Here is a 21,355-nt window from a genome sequence, read left to right on the forward strand (position 1 = left end):
GCCTCAGCCGCCCACATCAGCCTCCCAAGTAGCTGGGACTGTAGGCCCGCGCCACTACACCCGGCTAATTTTTGTGTTTTTTTGTAGAGACGGGGTTTTGCCTTGTTGCCGAGTTTGATCTGAAACTCCTGGGCTTCTAAAGTGCTAGGATTACAGTCATGAGCCACTGTGCCAGGCCCTTTTTTTTTTTTTTTTTAAAGGAAAAATGAGAAGGATGGCTTGTGCTTGTGAGGAGGAAGGGGATGCATTCCTGGAATTCTCCAGCTCAGGAACTATTTCCAATCAATTTCCTGGTAGTTAAAACACTTCCTTGGCACCCTTGTTGTCATCTGTTGAAGAAATGTGGGCCAGAGGAAACACTAGAGATGCCGGAATCAGGTGTCTAGAAAGGACACAAAACTGCCTTGTGGCAATGACATAATTTTTGTCAACTTTAGTTTCTTATCTATCTCAAAGTATTATAGTGATAATTCCAGGAGAGACACCCAGAGGATCATGTGGTGGGCCTTAGATTTCATTCATTTGTGTAATGAGTATTGAGCAACTGCTGTTGGGTGGCGTGACTGATGGTTGGATGAATAAGGTGAAGATCTGGACGGCAGGACTGGCTTTCTCATGCAATTCCGTGATCGGGGGCGGGTCGCGAGGTAGGTGCCACGTGCACCTACCTACCCGAGATTCTGCACCTACCCGGGATTTTGACTGCCGTCCACGCGAGTTTGGCACGCCGGATGTGACGTCACCGCCCCGTGGTTCCCGGAGCCTGGCGGTGGGACCGGAAATCAAGTCTACAAGGGGGCACAGATGACCGGAAGCGTGCCCGGGCGGTGCTGCCAGCCCCGGCTAGGAGCTGGTAGGGGAGTGCGAAGAAGGCGGGACGCAGGGCGGAGCCGGTGGAGGGGCGGGGCCTGTGGGCAGGCGCCGGGGGTTGGGGCGGGAACCCCTCGTCCCCTCTAGACCCCGCCTGCTCGGGCGCGGGCGGCGGCGCGGCCATGAAGCTGAAGCTGAAGAACGTGTTTCTCGCCTACTTCCTGGTGTCGATCGCCGGCCTCCTCTACGCGCTGGTACAGCTCGGTGAGCGGGGCGGGGCGGGGGTGCGGCGGGCTGGCCCGTGGGCGCCCGCCGCCGTGCATCCCGCCCTGGGGATGAACCCCCGGCAAACACCATTCATCCGCTCGACCCTCCGGACAGCTCTGCGGCCGCAGGCGCACTCCCCTCTATAGAACGCACCGCGGCGGCCCGCCGCACCTCGGATGAAATCCAGACTCCTTCCCAGAGCCTGCAAGGCCCCGCATGATCCTGCTGCCGTCCGCCTCTCCCAACCCCATTTCCCACCCCTCTCCCTCGCTCTGCTGCAGCCAGACTGGCTTGCTGACAGTTTCTCGAAAACGCCAGGCTCATTGCTCTCTCAAGCGCTTAACTTGTTCCCTCTACTTGGGGTGCTTTTCTTCCAGCTCTTTCCGGGCTGCCTCTTTCTCATCCTTCAGGTCTTAGCTCAAATGTCACCTCCTCAGAGAGGCCTTCCCTGACTACCATAGCTAAAGATACCATTCTTATTCCATTCCCTTTTATTCTCTATCCTGATTATTTTTTTCATGACCCCATCACAGTTTGTAATAATGTTATTAATTTGTTTCTTTGCTTAGTGTCTGCTTCCTCCGCTAAACTGAAAGCTCGATGAGGGCAGGGACTGTGTCTGTTTTGTTCCCTGCTGTATCCTCAGCACCTAAGGCAGTGCCTCCTAGGAAGAGTATTCAATAAATATTTATCCTACAATGGAATCAATGAATTTAACAATGAGTCTTTGGTCACCCAGCCAAGGGAATGGATCGAACCCTGCCCCTTATGCAAAGATTTAGGGACAGTGCCACTGCGTTATCCTCAGGTATTTGAAAGACTATCCTAAAGGGGTTCTATAGTGTAATGGTTAGTTAGCACCTTGGACTCTGAAAAGACTGTCCTGTTTAAGGACATGAGCTTGTTATGAGTCCAGAAGGCAAAATTAGGACCAGCAGATAGAAAAGATGGAATCAGCTCAATATCCAACGTAAAATTGTAACAATGGAATTTATTAAAGTTGGAGAGGGTCTGCTGCTTGAGGCAGTGAGTTTCCCACACCAGAAGTGTAGAAAAGGCTACTAGGGAAGTCATAAGGGGATACCTGCATTGTCTAGGAATTAATGAGAAGATTATGGCCCTTTGGGATGCTGAACATTCTGTGGTTCTCTGCCCCCATCCTCTTTCCCCATTAATGCTTCCTGGGACCAGGCCAGCCATGTGACTGCCTTCCTCCCCTGCGGGCAGCAGCGGAGCAGCTACGGCAGAAGGATCTGAGGATTTCCCAGCTGCAAGCGGAACTCCGACGGCCACCCCCTGCCCCTGCCCAGCCCCCTGAACCTGAGGCCCTGCCTACTATCTATGTTGTTACCCCCACCTATGCCAGGTATGGGCTCTGGTACACCCAAGAGGTCTGCATTGTCCAATGAGTTGGAGTTGATGAGGAGTTTGGGGAGGCACTGGGCTAGGAGTTGTTCCTCAAACTAGGGCATGCCAAAGACAGGATAAATGAACCACATCTATACTAAAATAGCTGTGGGAAAATAGTTCATTTTCAGGCGGGGCGCGGTGGCTCAAGCCTGTAATCCCAGCACTTTAGGAGGCCAAGGCGGGTGGGTCACCTGAGGTCGCGAGTTCGAAACCAGCCTGGCCAACATGGCAAAACCCCGTCTCTACTAAAAATACAAAATTAGCCAGGTGTGGTGGCGCATGCCTGTAATCCCAGCTACTTGGGAGGCTGAGGCAGGAGAATCCCTTGAACCTGAGAGGTGGAGGTTGCAGTGAGCTGAGATCACACTATTGCACTCTAGCCTGGGCAACAAGAGTGAAACTCTATCTCAAAAACAAAACCAAAAAAAAAGAAAAAATGGTTGTTTTTCTAGAAGGAAAATACAAAATTCCTACCAAATTATAAGACAGAACAATAACATTTCAAATAAATTTTGAGCTTGGCAGTGAATTAACTCTCTCTCCTTAGGGACCCTTTGGGGAGAAAGTTAAAACCCCCTGATTAAAGTTGAAAGGGCTTGTCTGGGCGCAGTGGCTCATGCCTGTAATCCCAGCACTTTGGGAGCCCGAGGCTGGTGGATCGCCTGAGCTCAGGAGTTTGACACCAGCCTGGGCAACATGGTGAAACTTTTGTCTCTATAAAAAAAAAAAAAAAAAAAAAAAGGTAGCTGGGCTTGGTGCTGCATGCCTGTAATCCCAGCTACTCTGGAGGCTGAGGTGGGAAGATTGCTTGAGCCTGGGAGGCGGAGGTTGCAGTGAGTGGAGATCATGCAACCTGGGCGACAGAGAGAGAGCCCATCTCAAAAAAAAAAAAAAAAAAAAAAAGTTGAAAGCACTTGGCCTGATAGTCATCCTAGGGTCCAGAAATAGTTATACCAGCTGTTACTTACAGTGTGTTTACTCTCTACCAGGCACTGTGTTTAGTGATTTACATTTGCTTTTGTTTTAAATCAAAATGTAATTGGTTTTACTAATAAAACCAGTTGGGGAATGTGGTTTTTGGATCTGTAGCCATAAGGGTGTTAATACATCTGGGAATCAGATGGCTGTCCCATTCATGCACAGGAAGTTCTAGACCCCACCTGTGACATGCACACATACACACACACACCACCAGCCCTGGGACAGGCAGGTAGATCTGAAGGATAAAGAAGCACAGAAGAGCCAAGCCCCACGTTCCACGTTCCACATTCCTGGTTTGTTCCTTTTTTTTTTTTTTCTTTTGTTCTCTCCCCGCTTCCCCACCCTCCTGCCGAGATGGGGTCTTGCTCTGTTGCCCAGGCTGGAGTGCAGTGGCGTGATCTTGGCTCACTGCAACCTCCACCTCCCGTGTTGAAGCAATTCTCCTGCCTCAGCCCCCCGAGTACCTGGGATTACAAGCATGCGCCACCACGCCCGGCTAATTTTTTGTATCTTTAGTAGAGATGGGGTTTCACCATGTTGGCCAGGCTGGTCTGGAACTTCTGACTTCGTGATCTGCCCACTTCGTCCTCTCAAAGTGCTGGGATTACAGGCGTGAGCCACCATGCCCGGCCAGTAATTTTTTGTACTTTATTTATTTATTTATTTATTTTTTTGAGACGGAGTCTCGCTGTGTCTCCCAGGCTGGAGTGCAGTGGCGTGATCTCGGCTCACTGCAAGCTCCGCCTCCCGGGTTCACGCCATTCTCCCGCCTCAGCCTCCCAAGTAGCTGAGACTACAGGCACCCGCCACCACGCCCGGCTAGTTTTTTGTATTTTTAGTAGAGACGGGGTTTCACCATGTTAGCCAGGATAGTCTCGATCTCCTGACCTCGTGATCCACCCGCCTCGGCCTCCCAAAGTGCTGGGATTACAGGCTTGAGCCACCGCGCCCGGCCTGTACTTTATTTTTGTATTTTATTTACTTTTTCTTTTTTGAGATGGAGTCTCGCTCTGTCGCCTAGGCTGGAGTGCAATGGCACGATCTTGGCTCACTGCAAGCTCTGCCTCCTGTGTTCACGCCATTCTCCTGCCTCAGCCTCCCGAGTAGCTGAGACTACAGGTGCCCGTCACCATGCCTGGCTAATTTTTTGTATTTTAGTAGAGATGGGGTTTCACCGTGTTAACCAGGATGGTCTTGATCTCCTGACCTCATGATCCGCCCACCTCGGCCTCCCAAAGTGCTGGGATTACAGGTGTGAGCCACTGTGCCCAGCTCTTATTTAATCTTTAAAACAACATTGTTATAAAGTACTGTTATTCCCATTTTACAGTTGAGGAAACTGAGGCTCAGGGAGATTGAGCTATTTTCCCGAGTTGTCTCACATAATAAGTTACAAAACTGGATTTCAAACCCAGATATACCTGATCCTAAAGCCTGTACCCTTAATTTTTTTTTTGAGACAGAGTTTTGCTCTTGTTGCTCAGGCTAGAGTGCAGTGGCACAATCTCGGCTCACTACAACCTCTGCCTCCCAGGTTCAAGCGATTCTTCTGCCTCAGCCTCCCGAGTAGCTAGGATTACAGGCGCCTGTCACCATGCCTGGGTAATTTTTTGTATTTTTAGTAGAGACGGGGTTTCACCATGTTGGGCAGGCTGGTCTTGAACCTCTGACCTCAGGTGATCTGCCCACCTCGGCCTCCCAAAGTGCTGGGATTACAGGCATAAGCCACCATGCCTGGCTTTTTTTTTTTTTTTTTTTTTTTTTTTAAGAGATGGAGTTTTGCTGTTATCGCCCAGGCTGGAGTGAAATGGCACAATCTCAGCTCGCTCCAACCTCTGCCTTCCAGGTTCAAGTGATTCTCCTGCCTCAGCCTCCCAAGTAGCTGAGATTACTAAAGGCATGCGCCACTACACCCAGCAAATTTTTGTAGTTTTTTAGTAGAAATGGGGTTTCACCATATTAGCCAAGCTGGTCTGGAACTCCAGACCTTAGGTGATTCACCCGCCTCGACCTCCCAAAGTGTTATTACAGGCGTGAGCCATCACACCTGGCCCTGTGCCCTTAATTTATAGTCTACCACAGCCAGAACTCTGGGGTTGAGGTGGGTGATGGACATGGAGCAGAAGAACAGGGCAGGTGAGTGTTAGCATGAAGTTGACAGGCAAGAAAGAGGGAGTTTAGGCATTGGTTGGGAAAGGCCAAGGGAGAAGCAGAAGCTGCCTGCCCTGGCTGGAGCGGGCACATGGTGCTTGCCCCTTTCCCTTGTGCTGCATCTCTCCACTACAGGCTGGTACAGAAGGCAGAGCTGGTACGGCTGTCCCAGACACTGAGCCTGGTGCCCCGGCTGCATTGGCTGCTGGTGGAGGATGCTGAGAGTCCCACCCCGCTGGTCTCAGGGCTGCTGGCTGCCTCTGGCCTCCTCTTCACACACCTGGTGGTCCTCACACCCAAAGCGCAGCGGCTTAGGGAGGGCGAGCCTGGCTGGGTTCATCCCCGTGGTGTTGAGCAGCGGAACAAGGCCCTGGACTGGCTCCGGGGCAGAGGAGGTGCTGTGGGTGGGGAGAAGGACCCACCACCACCAGGGACCCAAGGAGTCGTGTACTTTGCTGATGATGACAACACCTACAGCCGGGAGCTGTTTGAGGAGGTGAGCACCAGGATGGGGAGCGGCAAGAGACCAGGTGCGGCCAGCTTTGTTACCTTGGTTAGCAGTGTTGCCATTGGCTGCTGGGTGAGGGGCTGGAAGCAGTGGGGCAGAGTGAGCCAGGTGGCTCTTTCTGCTGATCCCTTCCCTGGACCACCCCTCTGTTTCTTCTCTCCTGACCTCTATTAGATGCGCTGGACCCGTGGTGTTTCAGTGTGGCCTGTGGGGCTGGTGGGCGGCCTGCGATTTGAGGGCCCTCAGGTACAGGACGGCCGGGTAGTAGGCTTCCACACAGCATGGGAGCCCAACAGGCCCTTCCCTGTGGATATGGCTGGATTTGCTGTGGCCCTGCCCTTGCTGTTAGCTAAGCCCAATGCCCAGTTTGATTCCACTGCTCCCCGGGGCCACCTGGAGAGCAGTCTTCTGAGCCACCTTGTGGATCCCAAGGACCTGGAGCCACGGGCTGCCAACTGCACTCGGGTAAGGGAATGCAGGTGGGCATAGAAACCTGGCTCTGGGATGGACAGGTGATGGGGGAGGTACAGTGAGACCCTGGGAATGGGTAGTTTAATCGGGAGGGCCTCTCCAGACCTCTGATCAGCCTTGCTGACTCTACTGAAGGGGAAGCTGGGAACCAGCGGGGGGAAGTGGTCCCTGTCACTCTGCCCTGAGTTCTGGAAACCCATGTGGCACAGAGAGGATAAAGGAATAAGGCCCCGTTTTTTTTTTTTTTTTTTTTTGAGACGGAGTCTTGCTCTGTCGCCCAGGCTGGAGTGCAGTGGCACAATCTCGGCTCACTGCAAGCTCCGCCTCCTGGGTTTACACCATTTTCCTGCCTCAGGCGCCCGCCACCATGCCCAGCAAATTTTTTGTATTTTTAGTAGTGACGGGGTTTCACGGTGTTAGCCAGGATGGTTTCGATCTCCTGACCTCGTGATCCACCCACCTCGGCCTCCCAAAAGTGTTGGGATCACAGGCATGAGCCACTGCGCCCAGCCAAGGCCCTACTTTAGAGGCACTAAGTCTTCCTCCACCCTGCCCTTTACACTTTGAAGCCTACACTGTATATTTGATAGGGTTAGAGAATCCATTCCAGGCTGAGAGTCTCAGAGGCCTGGCTACAGCTGGGCCTGGCTCTCACTGCATCCCTGCTGCCGCAGGTACTGGTGTGGCATACACGGACAGAGAAGCCCAAGATGAAGCAGGAGGAGCAGCTGCAGCGGCAGGGCCGGGGCTCAGACCCAGCAATTGAGGTGTGATGGCGGCCCCACCCCAACTACCACCTCTTTTCAGGCACAGACCTTGTGGGACTGGGCCCCAGGCCTGCCCAGGATGTGGTTTTCCAAGTCCTGATCCCTTGGAGCCAGAAGTGGCCCCTCTGCTCCTCCAGGCCCAGGGCATGGTCCTGCTGCTTCACCCCTCCCCCAGCCTGCCATGTGGCACTGCCCACAGGCTGGGGACAAGCAGTCCTTGTATTGAGCCAGGTTGGCCCTGTCTAGGGTGGAACAAAAGGACCCAGGAGGGAGGGCAGCTGACTAACTGGGTAACTTATTGGGGCTGGGCATGCACTGGGGGGCTGGAGGAGCTGGGCTGGACCCTCCCCACCTGAGCATGCTGACCCCTTTCCTACCTCCAGAATAAAGAATCTCAACCTGGAAGGGCCTCTTGTTTTTCTTTGCTTCTTACATTGGGTTCTTGCTTTCTGATCCTTACAGATGTGGGCTCCTATTCCTGCACAGGTCGAGCCAGGGTCCAAACTTTGGAGTCCTGGCTGCTCCATCAGACAGAAATCAGTTCTCCCAGGCCCCCATCCCCTTGACAAAAAAAGCAATTGCTTCCTTCCAAAAGCTTTATTGAGTCTGTACCAGAATCAGCCTCCAGGCCTTCCCATGTCACTTTCCCATCACTCTGTTCTTTGCTGTTCCCTGGTGGTTCTGGCTACAAGGGCTAGTAGGGCATCTGGTTTTCTTTCTTACCCCAGTCCAGCTTGCTAACTATCCTTAGCCCCTCTAATCCCACGATCCCCCCAACCTGGAGCCTTGGTAAGGAATTGTGAGGTTTTTAGACGTGTCCATCCCTTCCTCTTCCTCACCCCAAGCTCCAGGCCTCTAGGCCTCAGATAGATCCTCCTTGGGAGGTGCCTCTCCTGGTGGGGCCTCCTCAGGTGCTGGCCTGCAGGCAACCCCTCCCTGTAGCCATGCTGTTTTCAGCATATCTTTCAGCCCACCGGGAAAGAGATAGCCCTGGGTTTCTCCTTCCCCATCAATGACCCCTCCAAGCCCCTCCAGTGCTGTTTGCAGGTACCGCAGGCCGAGGAGCACCAGAGCCTGTGGGGGAAGCAAGGGGAAAGAGTTAGGGAGAGTCAGCGGTTCCAGGAGGCCCAGGGTTGGAGTGAGTGAGGAGTCCCCGGTGGGAGGAGGCCTCAGATGCTTTGCTGACTCACCTGCAGTAGGAAGGTGACAGCCAGCATGCTACCCAGTGTGCCTGCCAAGTCCTGCAAGTGCTCCAGCAGCACCTCATGGCACCCTTGGGCCCAGAGGTTTTGGTTGGGTTGTCGGGGATCGAACAGGGGGTGGGCGTAGGAGTCTGAAAGACGGTTTTGCAGGCAAGGCCGGGGTGAGTGGGGGTTGCAACAGGAGAAAGGGACCCCATCAGTCAGGTATAGGCCTTCCACATTGCTCTGGATCCGGCTGCAAAGGGAGGGATAGAGAGATTAGGATGTCTGGAGATAGAGGCCTGGGGGAGGGACTGAAGGGCACAGGTATTGAGAAGGGAAAAAGAATGGTAAAACATTTACTGACTGCTGTACTATGTGCCAGCCAAGCATAATTCACTTATCTTCACAACAACTCTATCAGATAGGTACCTATCAGATAGGTACTATTATCTCCATTTTACAGGTAAAGGAATGGGCCCAGGGTGGTTTGGTAACATGCCCTGGGTTTCACAGCTAATAAATGGCAGAGCTGTAACTGGTCTCTCAGCTACTATGCTCTACTATTGCCCCTCTGAGCCAGGTGGAGATTCAAGGCAGCAGGAGGGAGCCTGTCTAGGGAGGAGGAGGAGGAGGAGGAGGAGGAGGAGGAGGAGGAGGAAGGGAGACGCAAATCACTCACTCAACCACATCCTGGTCACTGGGGTCCAGGTAACGGCTGCTGACCCACTGGACCCCAAACCAATCCTTGTACCCGTGGCGTCCGCAGCATTGGTACCTCAGTTGCAGCTCATCCACCAGCCTTTTGGCCTGACAGTGCCCAGGCACCTCTGTGTCCTTGTAGTGAGCCAAGGCAGTCCCCAGGCCCTCCTCCAGCGCCTCATCCAGACTCCCAGGCAAAGCCAGGGCTAGCCCGAGGGCGATGACCAGGAGCCCCCCACCACCAGCCGTCCCAGCCACCAGCATCGGGCCCAGGACCCCTCGCCAGGGAGGGTATAAAGCTGCATTCAGACTTGCCCGGCTGGCTCCTACACCCACTAGTCCTGTGCCTACAGCCACCGCACCCGCTACCAGGGCAGCCTGGGGCAGGGCAGGGAACTGACAGGAGGGAGCCAGGAAGGTGCCAAGGTGCCTCAGCTGGACCAGGAGGTGCCCGCTACAGAGGAGGATGAGGCCACCAGCCAGCACGAGCAGCCAGGAGAGAAGCCAGAGCCCTTGTGCCAGGCGGATGCGGGGCTGCAGGGGCAGCACCAGGGGTAACACCGGCGCCATCTCCCATCTCTGCCCAAGGGAGTGCAGAGGTGTCAGGGATGGAACTTGGCTGGGGCAGGATGCTGAGTCAGCCCGGCCCGGCTTGAGCTGGGCTAATGCCACCCTGACCCCAATACCCTGAGCATCCTCCCATCCTCAGCCTTAATAACCCGCCGCCCTGTCAGCCCCAATACAGGATGCCTTGGCCTTGCCCCTTTGGAGAAACTCCGCCCCTAGGCCGAGTGCCCGTTTTGTGACCCCGCCCCTGACCCTCGCGGAAGTGGTGGGGCTGGTCCGTTCAGCCCTGAGGGGTTAGGGGCTGGGGGGCGGAGACCTCGGGGCGGGCGCTCCCTATCCCGTCCCCTGGGAATCCGGGGGCGGGGATCCGGGAAGGGCCTGGAGCGGGAGGCCGGGAGCAGGCCAGGGGGTCAGCCGGCTAGCCCCGCCCCCGTACTGAGCGGCGAGGCCCGGACAGGGAGGGGTTACCAGGCGGCCCGGCCCCCCCTCGGGCCCGCCCCCCCTCCCGCGCTTCCTGGCGGCTCCGCGTCCGGCGCCTGTTTGTGCTGCGGCGCTGTGGCCCCGGACGGCCCCGCCACCCCACCCCCGGGAGCCGAGAGCGGCCCCGGGAGAGTCTGAGGGCCCGGGGGGGTCTGGGGACTGCGGCCCCGGGCCCACAGCGCCCCCTCCAGGCCCCTTCCCCGCGCCCGATAGCGCCCCCGCGGGGTGGTGGTACGGCGCCCTTCGCGCGCGCTCCGGGGTGCTTCCCCTTCCCCTCTCCCCGGCCGTGGCCCCCGCGGCTTAGACGCCTCCTCCGCCGCCGCCGCTCGGAGCAACCCGGGGGCCGGATGGACGGGGCCGCGGGGCCCGGTGAGTACGGGGCGGGGCGGGCGGCGTGCCCCTTCCCGGAGCGCCCGGCTCGTCGGGCTCCTCCAGAGCTGGACGGCTGTCTGGAGGCGTCCCCGCGTGCTCCTTCGCCGCAGGGGCTCCGAGCATCCTCCACAGTTCCTCCGGTCCCCCTCCCTAGTTGCTTGGGTCCTGTCACTTCGGGCTTCCCCAGCGTCATTCTACCCCCCATGTAACTCCGGGCCCCTCGATGTTTCCCTGCCCTCTGCGTTACTCCGGGCCTCTTCTCCTGGTATTTCAGGTCTTTTTCCTTCTGACCGCCGTCCCCTGAGACCTTCACTGTGACTCTGTTCACAACCCACACTCTCTCCTGTCACTCTGGATCTCTTTTCCTGTACTCTGGGTCCTCAGTATGACTCCATTCCCGTGCCCCATCCTCTCCTGGTGTTCCCCCGGCTCAGTTACTCTGCTTTCGCTGGAGACCTGAGCTTGTTGTGGGCGCGTGGGGAGGGCTGCGGTCCCTCCCCTCACCAGTGCGGCGCCTCTCTCTGTGGCTCCCACGTTCCTCGGCAGTACTCCATATTTCCCCCCTGGTACTCCATGGTACTCCCAGCCTTTGCGGAGGCTGAGACGGCAGCAGGAAGGGAGCTTTGCCAGGTTTCTCGCCTGCCCTGCCAGAAGGAGGCCCTTGATCCTCTACCACCGTCTCCTCCCCTCTGGATGAGCATCCAAGCCTGGGGCTGCTTGAAAGGGGTAGTACTACTGGACACGTAAAGCTGTGGGGAGACAGAATCCCCTCTACGCTTTCTTCAGGTGATGGGTACATTCTGAGTACCTCTTGCCCTTTTCCCAGGTGAGGGCCCTGCTCGGGAGGCCCTGCAGTCTCTGAGCCAGCGGCTTCGGGTGCAGGAGCAGGAGATGGAGCTGGTAAAGGCAGCCCTGGCAGAAGCCCTTCGCCTGCTGCGGCTGCAGGTGCCGCCTTCCTCCCTGCAGGTCTCTGGCACACCAGCTCCTCCAGGGGACAGGTATGCATGTGGGCACGCCCCATTTTCCCTCCTCCTTGGGGCCTCTGGGGCTTCAGGTTAATTCATCATCTCTCCAGCAGTTTTGCAGCGCCCCCAGGACTGCCACCCACGTGCACCCCTTCGTTGGTGAGCCGAGGCACCCAGACAGAGACAGAGGTGGAGTTCAAGACATCCCCTGGACCCCCTGGCCTGAGCAATGGACCCCCAGCCCCTCAGGGGGCCAGCGAAGAGCCTAGTGGGACCCAATCTGAAGGAGGGGGCAGCAGCAGCAGTGGTGCTGGCTCTCCCGGCCCCCCGGGAATCCTCAGGCCCTTGCAGCCCCCACAGCGTGCTGACACGTAGGTGTCCTGTGGTCCTGTGGCGGAAGCTGGGAGGGGTGGTGGGATTGCGGAGCACAATTGGAGGGAATGACCTTCACTATGCCCCCACCAGGCCGCGAAGAAATTCTTCCTCCTCCTCATCCCCCTCAGAGCGGCCTCGGCAGAAGCTCTCCAGGAAGGCAATTTCCTCCGCCAACCTGTTAGTGCGGTCCGGGAGCACGGAGAGGTGGGTGAGGCTTCCCCTAATCCACCCCGCCCCAGGCGCAGGCTCTCGACTTTCCACATCTCTCACCTCACATCCCTGGGTGGGGTGGGGGGACCTGATTGCCCAACAGGAATAAGGAAACAAACACTCCTGGGGCGCCTGCTGTGTACCCGGCACTGTGCTAAACCCTCGACCTCCTCCATCTCAGTCAGTCCCCACAACATCTTTGGGGGGTAGGTGGTCTCATGCTGTCCATTGCACAGGTGAGGAGGCAGGCTCAGAGAGGGTAAGTCATTTGCCTGGGGTCACACAGCTAGAGTCAGGATTTGAACCTAACTCTTCCTGACTCCAGTTCCCTACCCTTTCCACTACATCACAGCAAACCTTCCGAGATCCCAAGAGGCTTTTCTAGAAGCTCCCATGGCTTTCATGGATGGCTGTCCCTAGAGCTTCAGCCCTCTTTCCGCTGGATCTATCAAGTACCACTCTATTAATATTTACTTCTAGAGGGCAAGGGGACGTCCTAGTGGCCGAATGTGGTTGCCTCAGAGTATGTACGGGCCCTAGGACACCCGAATGTTCATTCTAGCCCTGTCTTTGGCCTGTGCTTTATTCTCTGAAGAGACAGTATCACCTTACTGTTATCTAACGACAGGAATCTCTGGAGAGATGTGGACTTTCTTGCTTGCCTCCTGGATCCCTGAGAGGCGGGGCTGGTGTACATTCTGGACTCCCTTTGGTCCCATTTTACGGATGGGGAAATGAAAAGGTCAATAGCGAGGCCTAGTGGCACGCACCTGTAATCCCAGCTACTGGGGAGGCTGAGGCAGGAGAGTTGCTTGAACCCAGGAGTCGGAGGTTGCAGTGAGCTGAGGTCACGCCATTGCACTGCAGCCTGGGCGACAGAGCGAGACTGAGGCCTGGTGGTCTGGAGGAGAGAAAGGGCTCTGGCACCCTGCACTGCCTCTTCCAACCTTTGTGGCCTTGTGCTGTGCACTCATTCAGCCTCAATCTTCTTTTTTGTTTTTTGAGATGGAGTCTTGCTCTGTCTCCCAGGCTAGAATGCAATGGCGGGATCTCAGCTCACTGCAAGCTCCGCCTCCCAGGTTCACGCCATTCTCCTGCGTCAGCCTCTTGAGTAGCTGGGACTACAGGCGCCCACCACCTCACCCAGCTAGTTTTTTGTATTTTTTTAGTAGAGACGGGGTTTCACCGTATTAGCCAGGATGGTCTCGATCTCCTGACCTCGTGATCCGCCTGTCTCGGCCTCCCAAAGTGCTGGGATTACAGGCTTGAGCCACCACGCCCGGCCTCAGCCTCAATCTTCTTATCTCTTAAATGGAACTAAAAGTCTCCATCTACTAGGGCCCTGATACTCACGAAGCAAACTACAGGCCTGCAGAGGTGACTGTGGTTTCTGCAGTGACCTCTTTTCTTGTGTCCTGCCCCTCCCCGCTTAGGTCTTTGGCCCTGACCCCAGTCCCTGTGCTTTTTCTCTTCCCAACAGCCGTGGGGGAAAAGACCCCCTTTCTAGCCCCGGGGGCCCTGGGTCTCGGAGGAGCAATTACAATTTGGGTACGTACAGAGGGACAGAGGGAAAAACTTGGATGGCAGGGTTAGGATTTGGGCTGTAGCCCTAGGAGCTATTTTGGGCTGTGAGGTGTGGTGGCTAGGGTTCTGTTCTGTCTTTCCTGGAAGGGGGGTTGTGGGTGGTAGTTGACACCACCCCTTTTCTCTGTAGAAGGCATCTCAGTGAAGATGTTCCTTCGAGGCCGCCCCATTACCATGTACATCCCATCTGGCATCCGCAGCCTGGAGGAGCTGCCGAGCGGCCCACCGCCGGAGACCCTCTGCCTTGACTGGGTGTATCCTGCCCCCTCCGGTCCCATGGGAACCACCTTTCCCACCTCGGGACCCCTCTTCCCTTTACAGTTTTCTCCTGGGTCTATGGGGACAAGGAGCCTTCTAGATCCTCTCCTACCATCATTCTGCTCCAGGCCCTGCCAGCCAGAAGCTCTGTCTTTCTCCCCTCTTCCTCCTCCTGCCCTTGATCTGCCCTTTCCTTGACCGTGATCTCCGCCCCAGTTACGGGTACAGGGGTCGTGATTCCCGCTCTAATCTGTTTGTGCTGCGCTCGGGGGAGGTGGTCTACTTCATCGCCTGCGTGGTGGTGCTGTACCGGCCTGGAGGAGGCCCAGGGGGTCCTGGAGGCGGTGGCCAGAGACATTACCGGGGGCACACAGACTGCGTTCGATGGTGAGGGGCCTGGGGATGGTGGGCTTGGCAGGAAGAGGGTCTGGGGGCGTGGAGAAGCAGGGGAAAAGAGTTGCCTTGCTGCTCTGCAAGCTTGGAGAAGGTGTCTTGGATGGTCTTGAGAGACCCTTTCCCTAGAGTGTCTTCCCCCCACCTTAGCCTTGCTGTTCACCCTGATGGTGTTCGGGTAGCCTCGGGACAGACAGCTGGAGTGGATAAGGATGGAAAGGTAAGGCCAAAGTCAGGGAGCAGGCAGACACGCTGTAATTGCACTCCAGCTTTGCTTCACACCTTGACTCTTCTTCCTTCACCAGCCCCTGCAGCCTGTGGTTCACATCTGGGACTCAGAGACGCTGTTGAAACTGCAGGAGATTGGACTGGGGGCCTTCGAGCGGGGTGTTGGGGCCCTGGCCTTTTCAGCTGCGGTGAGCTGGCCCTGAAGCCTCTAGACCCCCATTCTTGCCTAGGAACCCCACTCTTGCATGTCACCAGGAAGCCTTGGAAGTTCTGGCCTTCCTGAACCTCACCCAGGTGGTTGTCTTGAGAAAGGGACATGTGTGTCAACTTCTGCCCTCTCCATCTGTGATGGTACCTCCTAACCTAATGACCACGAACCCTGGACCTCCAGGGTTCACTCTGCCCCTCCTGTGTGTCGCCTTTGTTCAGGATCAGGGTGCCTTTCTTTGTGTGGTGGATGATTCCAATGAGCACATGCTGTCGGTGTGGGACTGCAGCCGGGGAGTGAAGCTGGCTGAGATCAAGGTGAGGAGTCCACATGACTTGGAGAGGCTCCGAGGTTGGGGGTGGGAGTGGTGGAGTGCAGAGAGCTCCAGACTCACCCATACATTTCCTTCCTTTTTGGCTGGGTCACATGGGGCAAGTCTCCTAGCTTCTCTGACCCTTAGTTTCTTCATTTGTGACATGGGTTCTGACCTCATGAGGGATAATATGTTAGGTATTAGGGTGATTAATTATGATTGACAGGGAATAGTGCTTTTAGGGGACCAGGGTCTTGAAAGAAGGGTTGTCCTGGGGTTTCTGGGCCTCTACCAGCCAGCTGTCATGATGCAAATTGAGGAGAGTCAAGTAGAGCGAAGGTATCCAGGGCTTGGGGTGGCTGAATCTAGTGTCTTCCCTTCAGAGTACAAATGACTCAGTCCTGGCCGTTGGCTTCAACCCTCGTGACAGCAGCTGCATCGTCACCAGTGGGAAATCTCACGTCCACTTCTGGAATTGGAGTGGTGGAGTAGGGGTTCCTGGGAATGGGACCCTTACCCGGAAACAGGGTGTCTTTGGGGTGAGGCATGGATAAGTGGAAGGTGATGGGGAGGGCAGAGTGGAAGAGGAAGCACTGGGCTGAGTACTATGGACCCTAAGGTTCCCTAACCCCTACCTGCCCTATGACTTTTTCTTTTTTTTTTTTTTTTTTTGAGACGGAGTCTTCCTCTTGTCGCCCAGGCCAGAGTGCAATGGCACTATCTCGGCTCACTGCGACCTCCGCTTCCTAGGTTCAAGCAATTCTCCTGCCTCAGCCTCCCGGAGTAGTTGGGATTACAGATGTGCGCCACCACGCCCGGCTAATTTTTGTATTTTTAAGAGAGACAGGGTTTCATTTCATCATGTTGGCCGTCGCTCCCAGCTCTTTTTTTTTTGAGACAGTGCCTTGCTCTATCACCCAGGCTGGAGTGCAGTGCGGGATTTCACCATATTGGCCAGGCTGGTCACAAACTCCTGGCCTCAGGTGACCCGCCCGCCTTGGCCTCCCAAAGTGCTGGGATTACAGGCGTGAGCCACTGTACCTGGCTTGTCCTGCGACTTTGAATTTTTGCCCTTCCCTTTGACCTCTGCTATCTGCTCTCCCTTCCCGCTAGAAATACAAGAAACCCAAGTTTATTCCTTGCTTTGTGTTCCTTCCGGATGGAGACATTCTCACTGGAGACTCAGAGGGGAACATTCTCACCTGGGGGCGGAGCGCTTCAGATTCCAAGACCCCGGGCAGGGGTGGGGCCAAAGGTATGCGGCTGGGGGTGGCATCTGGGAAGTCTAGTACTCCAGAGGTTCTGTGGGAACAGAGAGAGGGTTTCCCATTCCCATCTTTTTTTTTTTTTTTTTTTTTTTTTTTGAGACGGGATCTTACTCTGTTGCCCAGGCTGGAGTGCAGTGGTGTGATCTTGGTTCACCGCAACCTCTGCATCCCAGGTTCAAGCGATCCTCCCTCTTCAGTCTCCAAGTAGCTGGGATTACAGGCACACGCCACCACGCCTAGCTAATTTTTGTATTTTTAGTAGAGACGGGGTTTTGCCATGTTGGCCAGGCTGGTCTCGAATTCCTGACCTCAAGTGATCTGCTCACCTTGGCCTCCCAAAGTGCTGGGATTACAGGTGTGAGCCACTGCGCCCAGCCAGGTTTCCCACCTTTTTCCCTTGAGAGTTGATAGTTCTCTGGGGGGCTGGTCTAGAAGGGTGTGGGCAGCACAGCAAAGGAGAAACGGCTGGAGCTTTGTGTTTGCCAGATCTCAGGTTCAGATTCCAGTTTTGCCATTAGTTGCCTGGCCTTTAGGAAGTTACCGCACTTCTCTGAGTCTCAGTTGTCCTGTTTGTAAAATGGGGAGAATAACAGATGTGTTGGCAGTATGAGGATGAGACATAGTAGTCGGTGCATTCAATGGCTGGGAGTTCTTACTCTATTGTGGCAGCCAAAGCTGGCCGTTTCTCACTCCCCTGTACCCCCAAAACATGACCTGCCTGGGGCTTTGCCAACAGAGACCTATGGGATTGTGGCCCAGGCTCATGCTCATGAAGGTTCCATCTTCGCCTTGTGTCTCCAGCGGGACGGGACAGTGCTGAGTGGTGGCGGGCGGGACCGCCGGCTGGTACAGTGGGGGCCCGGGTTGGTGGCCCTCCAGGAGGCTGAGGTGAGGGCTGGGCTGGGGTCAAGGGAGTGAGGGAGAAGAGCAATGGTCAGTGGGCTCTTGACATTCTGCCACCACTCTGCAGATTCCTGAGCACTTTGGGGCCGTGCGAGCCATTGCTGAAGGGCTTGGCTCTGAGCTGCTGGTGGGAACCACGAAGAATGCATTGCTGAGGGGAGATCTGGCCCAAGGCTTCTCCCCTGTAATCCAGGTTGGGGGTTAAGGGCTCAGGGGAGGAAGGGGCAAAGGGGTGTGAGAGAGGGGCAGGAGTGACAGTCATGCTGTGCTGCAGGGCCACACTGATGAGCTCTGGGGGCTCTGCACACACCCCTCCCAGAACCGCTTCCTCACCTGCGGCCATGACCGGCAGCTCTGCCTGTGGGATGGGGAGAGCCATGCGCTGGCCTGGAGCATCGACCTCAAGGTAGAGCCCTGTGCCCCTGGATCCCCCATGCCACACCCACCAGGACACCTGTGGCCACCACGCCTTCCCTAGCACCTTGCCTTCTGCCTCCCAGAGGTGGCCAGTTTGTACTGGTATGGGTGCACTGGTTACTCTAATATTAATTCTTCTGTACTGATTGGTAAAAGCTGATGCTTCTAGTACCACCTGGGCATTCCCTGCTGCCCCCAGAACCCCTCAGACTTCCTCTTGGTCCAGCACCTAAATGGTTAATCTTCGGCACAGCTGTTGGCCTCAGTTCTGTGGTTAAATGTTTTGATATCACTCCCTGTTTAGGCTCCAGTGACACCCAGGTGTCCCTTCCCTCTCTTCCCATCTTCTCCTTGGGAGTAAGTGGCTTTGAAGTTATCAGGAGGACAAGGGGTCCCCTCTGGTTCCCTCACTAGAAAGGCATTGTCTTGAATTCACCTTCTCCCCTCTCCCAGGAGACTGGTCTCTGTGCTGACTTCCACCCGAGTGGGGCAGTTGTGGCCGTAGGACTGAACACGGGGAGGTGAGAGGGAGCCAGGACTCCCAGGAGGGAAAGCAGGGAGGTTTGGGAAGGGTTCCTGGTACTGGGGGAGTGGGCGAGAGTGACCGCCTCTGCCCAGGAGCCACCTGCGCCTTGGCACTCCTCCGTGCCTCTCCCTGCAGCCCCTGCCACCTGGGCTCCCCTCCTCTCCTGTGGTAACCGTTCCTCCCCCTCCCCCAACCACGGTCTCCTCCAAGCCTGGGAGTGGAGGAGGCGGCAGCCCAGGATAGAGCAGTGGGAATGGGAGGGGCATAGACAAACACAGGGAAGTGACAGGCTTCCAGCCTGCACAGGGCCTTTGTAGTCGGTCCCTGGTCTGTAGTTTCAGATTCCTTTTTCAGACGGCATTAGAAGCCCCTCAGCCTTTATCCACACTTAGCTCCTTTCCATCTCCCAGCATAAGAATGCAGTGGTGGCTGGGTGCGGTGGCTCATGCCTATAATCCTCGCGTTTTGGGAGCTGAGGCGGGTGGATCACTTGAGGTCAGGAGTCCAAGACCAGGCTGGCCAACATGGTGAAACCCTCATCTCTACTGAAAACACAAAAATTAGCCGGGCATGGTGGTGCGCACCTGGAATTCTAGCTACTTAGGAGGCTGAGGCATGATAATTACTTGAACCCAGGAGGTGGAGGTTGCGGTGAGATCTTGCCACTGCACTCCAGCCTGGGTGACAGAGTGAGACTCTGTCTCAGAACAATAACAACAACAACAACAACAAACTAAAAAAAGAATGCACGTGTGACCTGTCATCTACATCAGAGCTTTTCTGTGTGTGTTTCTGAGCTTCTCTGATTTGCCATCCCCAAGCCTACCCAGGGTGGCCTACCTGGGGGTCTCCTCACATCTTGCCTTTTTGTCTTCCTATCTGCCTCCACTCCCCTCCCTTCCAGGTGGTTGGTTTTGGACACAGAAACCAGAGAGATCGTGTCTGATGTCATTGATGGCAATGAGCAGCTCTCAGTGGTCCGGTACAGCCCAGGTGGGAGCCACCCCAACCCTGGACTCACATGTGTCCCTGGCCCTTCCCTCTCTGAGTGACTGTATTTGCAGATGGGTTGTACCTGGCCATTGGTTCCCATGACAACGTGATCTACATCTATAGTGTTTCCAGTGATGGTGCCAAATCCAGCCGCTTTGGCCGCTGTATGGTGAGGAAGTTGGGGCGTGTGGTGGGGCATGATAACAGCTGGGAAACTCAGGGGTCTGATGCATCAAGGGGGCTCTGGGGATGGGAAATGGATGGGATACTTTAAAACTCTTGACCTTTGCTCCCAGGGTCACTCCAGCTTCATCACTCATCTTGACTGGTCCAAGGATGGGAATTTCATCATGTCCAATTCTGGGGACTATGAGATTCTTTACTGTGAGTGGCAGTGGAGCAGGACATGGGGAGAGGGTAATTGGAGTGGGTTTTATGTAGGGGGGTCTTAGAGGTGTTGTCAGATAAGGGAGTGGAGATAGGGTTAAAGTGGAGTTGGAATTATACATAGAAATTTTGTGATTTGGAAACAACGAGTTTCACACCATGTCTTGTTGACTTGAGGGAGCTGAAAAATGCTCTAAGAAGTTTCTCAGGGCAAGCGTGAAGGACTTGACTTATCTAGGGAGGAGGAACTCATGGAAGCTGTTAGAACTTCAGCCAGTGCTCAGGACAGGACGCACGCAGGGTGGGTTTCACAGGGGGAGGAGGTCACTACTACAGTGACCAGATCACATGCCATCGCTGGGTTTCATGCCAGTCTTTCCAATCTGGCTTTTCCTGGCATCTTCCCTACTGAGGGCAGCGTGAGAGCTGAGCTGGGCGGGCTCCCTCTCCCCAGGGGACGTGGCTGGAGGCTGCAAGCAGCTGAAGAATCGCTATGAGAGCCGAGACCGGGAATGGGCTACCTACACCTGTGTGCTGGGTTTCCACGTCTACGGTGAGCAGGGGCGTGGAACCCTGCTGGAGGGGTGGGGGACAAGGTGGAGCCCAGTTTGGGCTCGGAACGCTGGGCGTGTGTCATTGGGTGAGAGTCCAGAAACCTGAAGATCCAGCCCAGGAGGCCCCTCCGGCCCTCGGGACCGGGAAGGCTTTCCTGGAACGCGACAGTGGGTGGCTGCGGCTGCCGGAGCGCCTGAAACGGTGTAGCTCTGGGCCGTGGGTGGCGGTGGGTAGGAGGTCGGGCTGAGGCCGGCCACTGTGCTAGGCGTGTGGCCGGACGGCTCCGATGGGACCGACATCAACTCCCTGTGCCGCTCCCACAACGAGCGCGTGGTGGCGGTGGCCGACGACTTCTGCAAAGTGCATCTATTCCAGTACCCGTGCGCTCGTGCCAAGGTGAGGCCGCGGGGGCCGCCGGGGTGGGACGGGTGGGCCCGAGGGCTCCGCCGCCACTGCAAGTCTTCCCTCCCGCCCAGGCGCCGAGCCGCATGTACGGGGGCCACGGCAGCCACGTGACCAGCGTCCGGTTCACGCACGACGACTCGCACCTTGTCTCGCTGGGCGGCAAGGACGCCAGCATCTTCCAGTGGCGAGTGCTGGGCGCTGGGGGCGCGGGGCCGGCGCCTGCCACGCCCTCTCGAACCCCCTCCCTGTCCCCCGCCTCCTCCCTCGACGTTTGATCGCTGCCGGCGGGACCTACTGGCCTGGCGGCGTGGCCCCGCCCCGCTCTGCCCCGCCCTAATCCCCCACGACCAGGGGCCGACTCTTTCCTCGACTGACTTCGAAACATTCCCGACGGTGCATTTCCCTGGAGGGCGCGAGCGGCGCCCCTGCACACACTGTTTAGACCCGCTGGTTGAGCCGGGCAGCCCCAACCTAGGCCTTGACTCCCGCTGCCTGCTGAGGGGCAATAAACCAGAACCAAAGTCGCCTCCCGGTGCTTTTGTGGGGCGCTGCTGGGTGCCTCCGGGGCCCTGTGGGGTGGGGACGAAGGAAAAGAGGCGTGCGGAAAGGGCAAGGGAGCGTAGACCATTTATGCAAATAACAGGCAAAGCCGCTTGCAAATAACCTGGCGAAGCGCTAAGGCGCGCGAGTCTTCGGGGCG

At 56.3% G+C, this 21,355-nt stretch overlaps 4 protein-coding genes across 15 annotated transcripts in view; 2 read left to right on the forward strand and 2 right to left on the reverse strand.

Annotated features, from left to right (window-relative positions):
• TAF6L (TATA-box binding protein associated factor 6 like) overlaps positions 1–8,138 on the reverse strand; it is a 180,559-nt gene extending 172,421 nt beyond the window's left edge. Inside the window, exon 1 of the mRNA XM_077962525.1 lies at positions 8,134–8,138. The gene's annotated coding sequence lies outside the window, so the exon portion shown is untranslated. The remainder of the gene's footprint in view (positions 1–8,133) is intronic.
• On the forward strand, positions 801–7,770 carry B3GAT3 (beta-1,3-glucuronyltransferase 3). 7 transcript variants are annotated; one of them, XM_077962581.1, is made up of 6 exons: positions 801–853; positions 1,647–1,885; positions 2,269–2,443; positions 5,755–6,115; positions 6,302–6,592; positions 7,273–7,770. In XM_077962581.1, the coding sequence occupies exons 2-6, from the start codon at positions 1,825–1,827 to the stop codon at positions 7,369–7,371; spliced, it is 987 nt and encodes a 328-aa protein (XP_077818707.1). In that variant the 5' UTR covers positions 801–853; positions 1,647–1,824; the 3' UTR covers positions 7,372–7,770. The 7 variants fall into 7 exon arrangements, with proteins under 7 accessions (XP_077818707.1, XP_077818706.1, XP_014969457.1 ...); XM_077962580.1 differs by having other exon boundaries at positions 1,817–1,885; XM_015113971.3 differs by lacking the exon at positions 801–853 and adding an exon at positions 956–1,074.
• Positions 7,948–10,431, reverse strand: ROM1 (retinal outer segment membrane protein 1). The gene is made up of 3 exons (XM_002799482.4): positions 9,229–10,431; positions 8,556–8,802; positions 7,948–8,439 (listed from the first exon to the last, which is right to left on the reverse strand). The coding sequence occupies exons 1-3, from the start codon at positions 9,816–9,818 to the stop codon at positions 8,221–8,223; spliced, it is 1,056 nt and encodes a 351-aa protein (XP_002799528.3). The 5' UTR covers positions 9,819–10,431; the 3' UTR covers positions 7,948–8,220.
• EML3 (EMAP like 3) lies at positions 10,325–21,181 on the forward strand. 6 transcript variants are annotated; one of them, XM_015113967.3, is made up of 22 exons: positions 10,325–10,664; positions 11,494–11,665; positions 11,743–12,003; positions 12,098–12,211; positions 13,698–13,765; positions 13,932–14,055; positions 14,276–14,446; positions 14,603–14,672; positions 14,758–14,868; positions 15,110–15,205; positions 15,585–15,740; positions 16,315–16,456; positions 17,206–17,357; positions 17,440–17,565; positions 17,647–17,778; positions 18,243–18,310; positions 19,220–19,308; positions 19,380–19,477; positions 19,605–19,692; positions 20,150–20,248; positions 20,516–20,646; positions 20,727–21,181. In XM_015113967.3, the coding sequence occupies exons 1-22, from the start codon at positions 10,643–10,645 to the stop codon at positions 20,928–20,930; spliced, it is 2,694 nt and encodes an 897-aa protein (XP_014969453.3). In that variant the 5' UTR covers positions 10,325–10,642; the 3' UTR covers positions 20,931–21,181. The 6 variants fall into 6 exon arrangements, with proteins under 6 accessions (XP_014969453.3, XP_077818614.1, XP_014969454.3 ...); XM_077962488.1 differs by having other exon boundaries at positions 12,136–12,211; XM_015113968.3 differs by having other exon boundaries at positions 11,746–12,003.
• Positions 21,182–21,355: the final 174 nt, after the last annotated feature.

Source organism: Macaca mulatta, chromosome 14, assembly GCF_049350105.2.
Source record: "Macaca mulatta isolate MMU2019108-1 chromosome 14, T2T-MMU8v2.0, whole genome shotgun sequence".
NCBI classification, from domain to species: Eukaryota; Metazoa; Chordata; class Mammalia; order Primates; family Cercopithecidae; genus Macaca; species Macaca mulatta.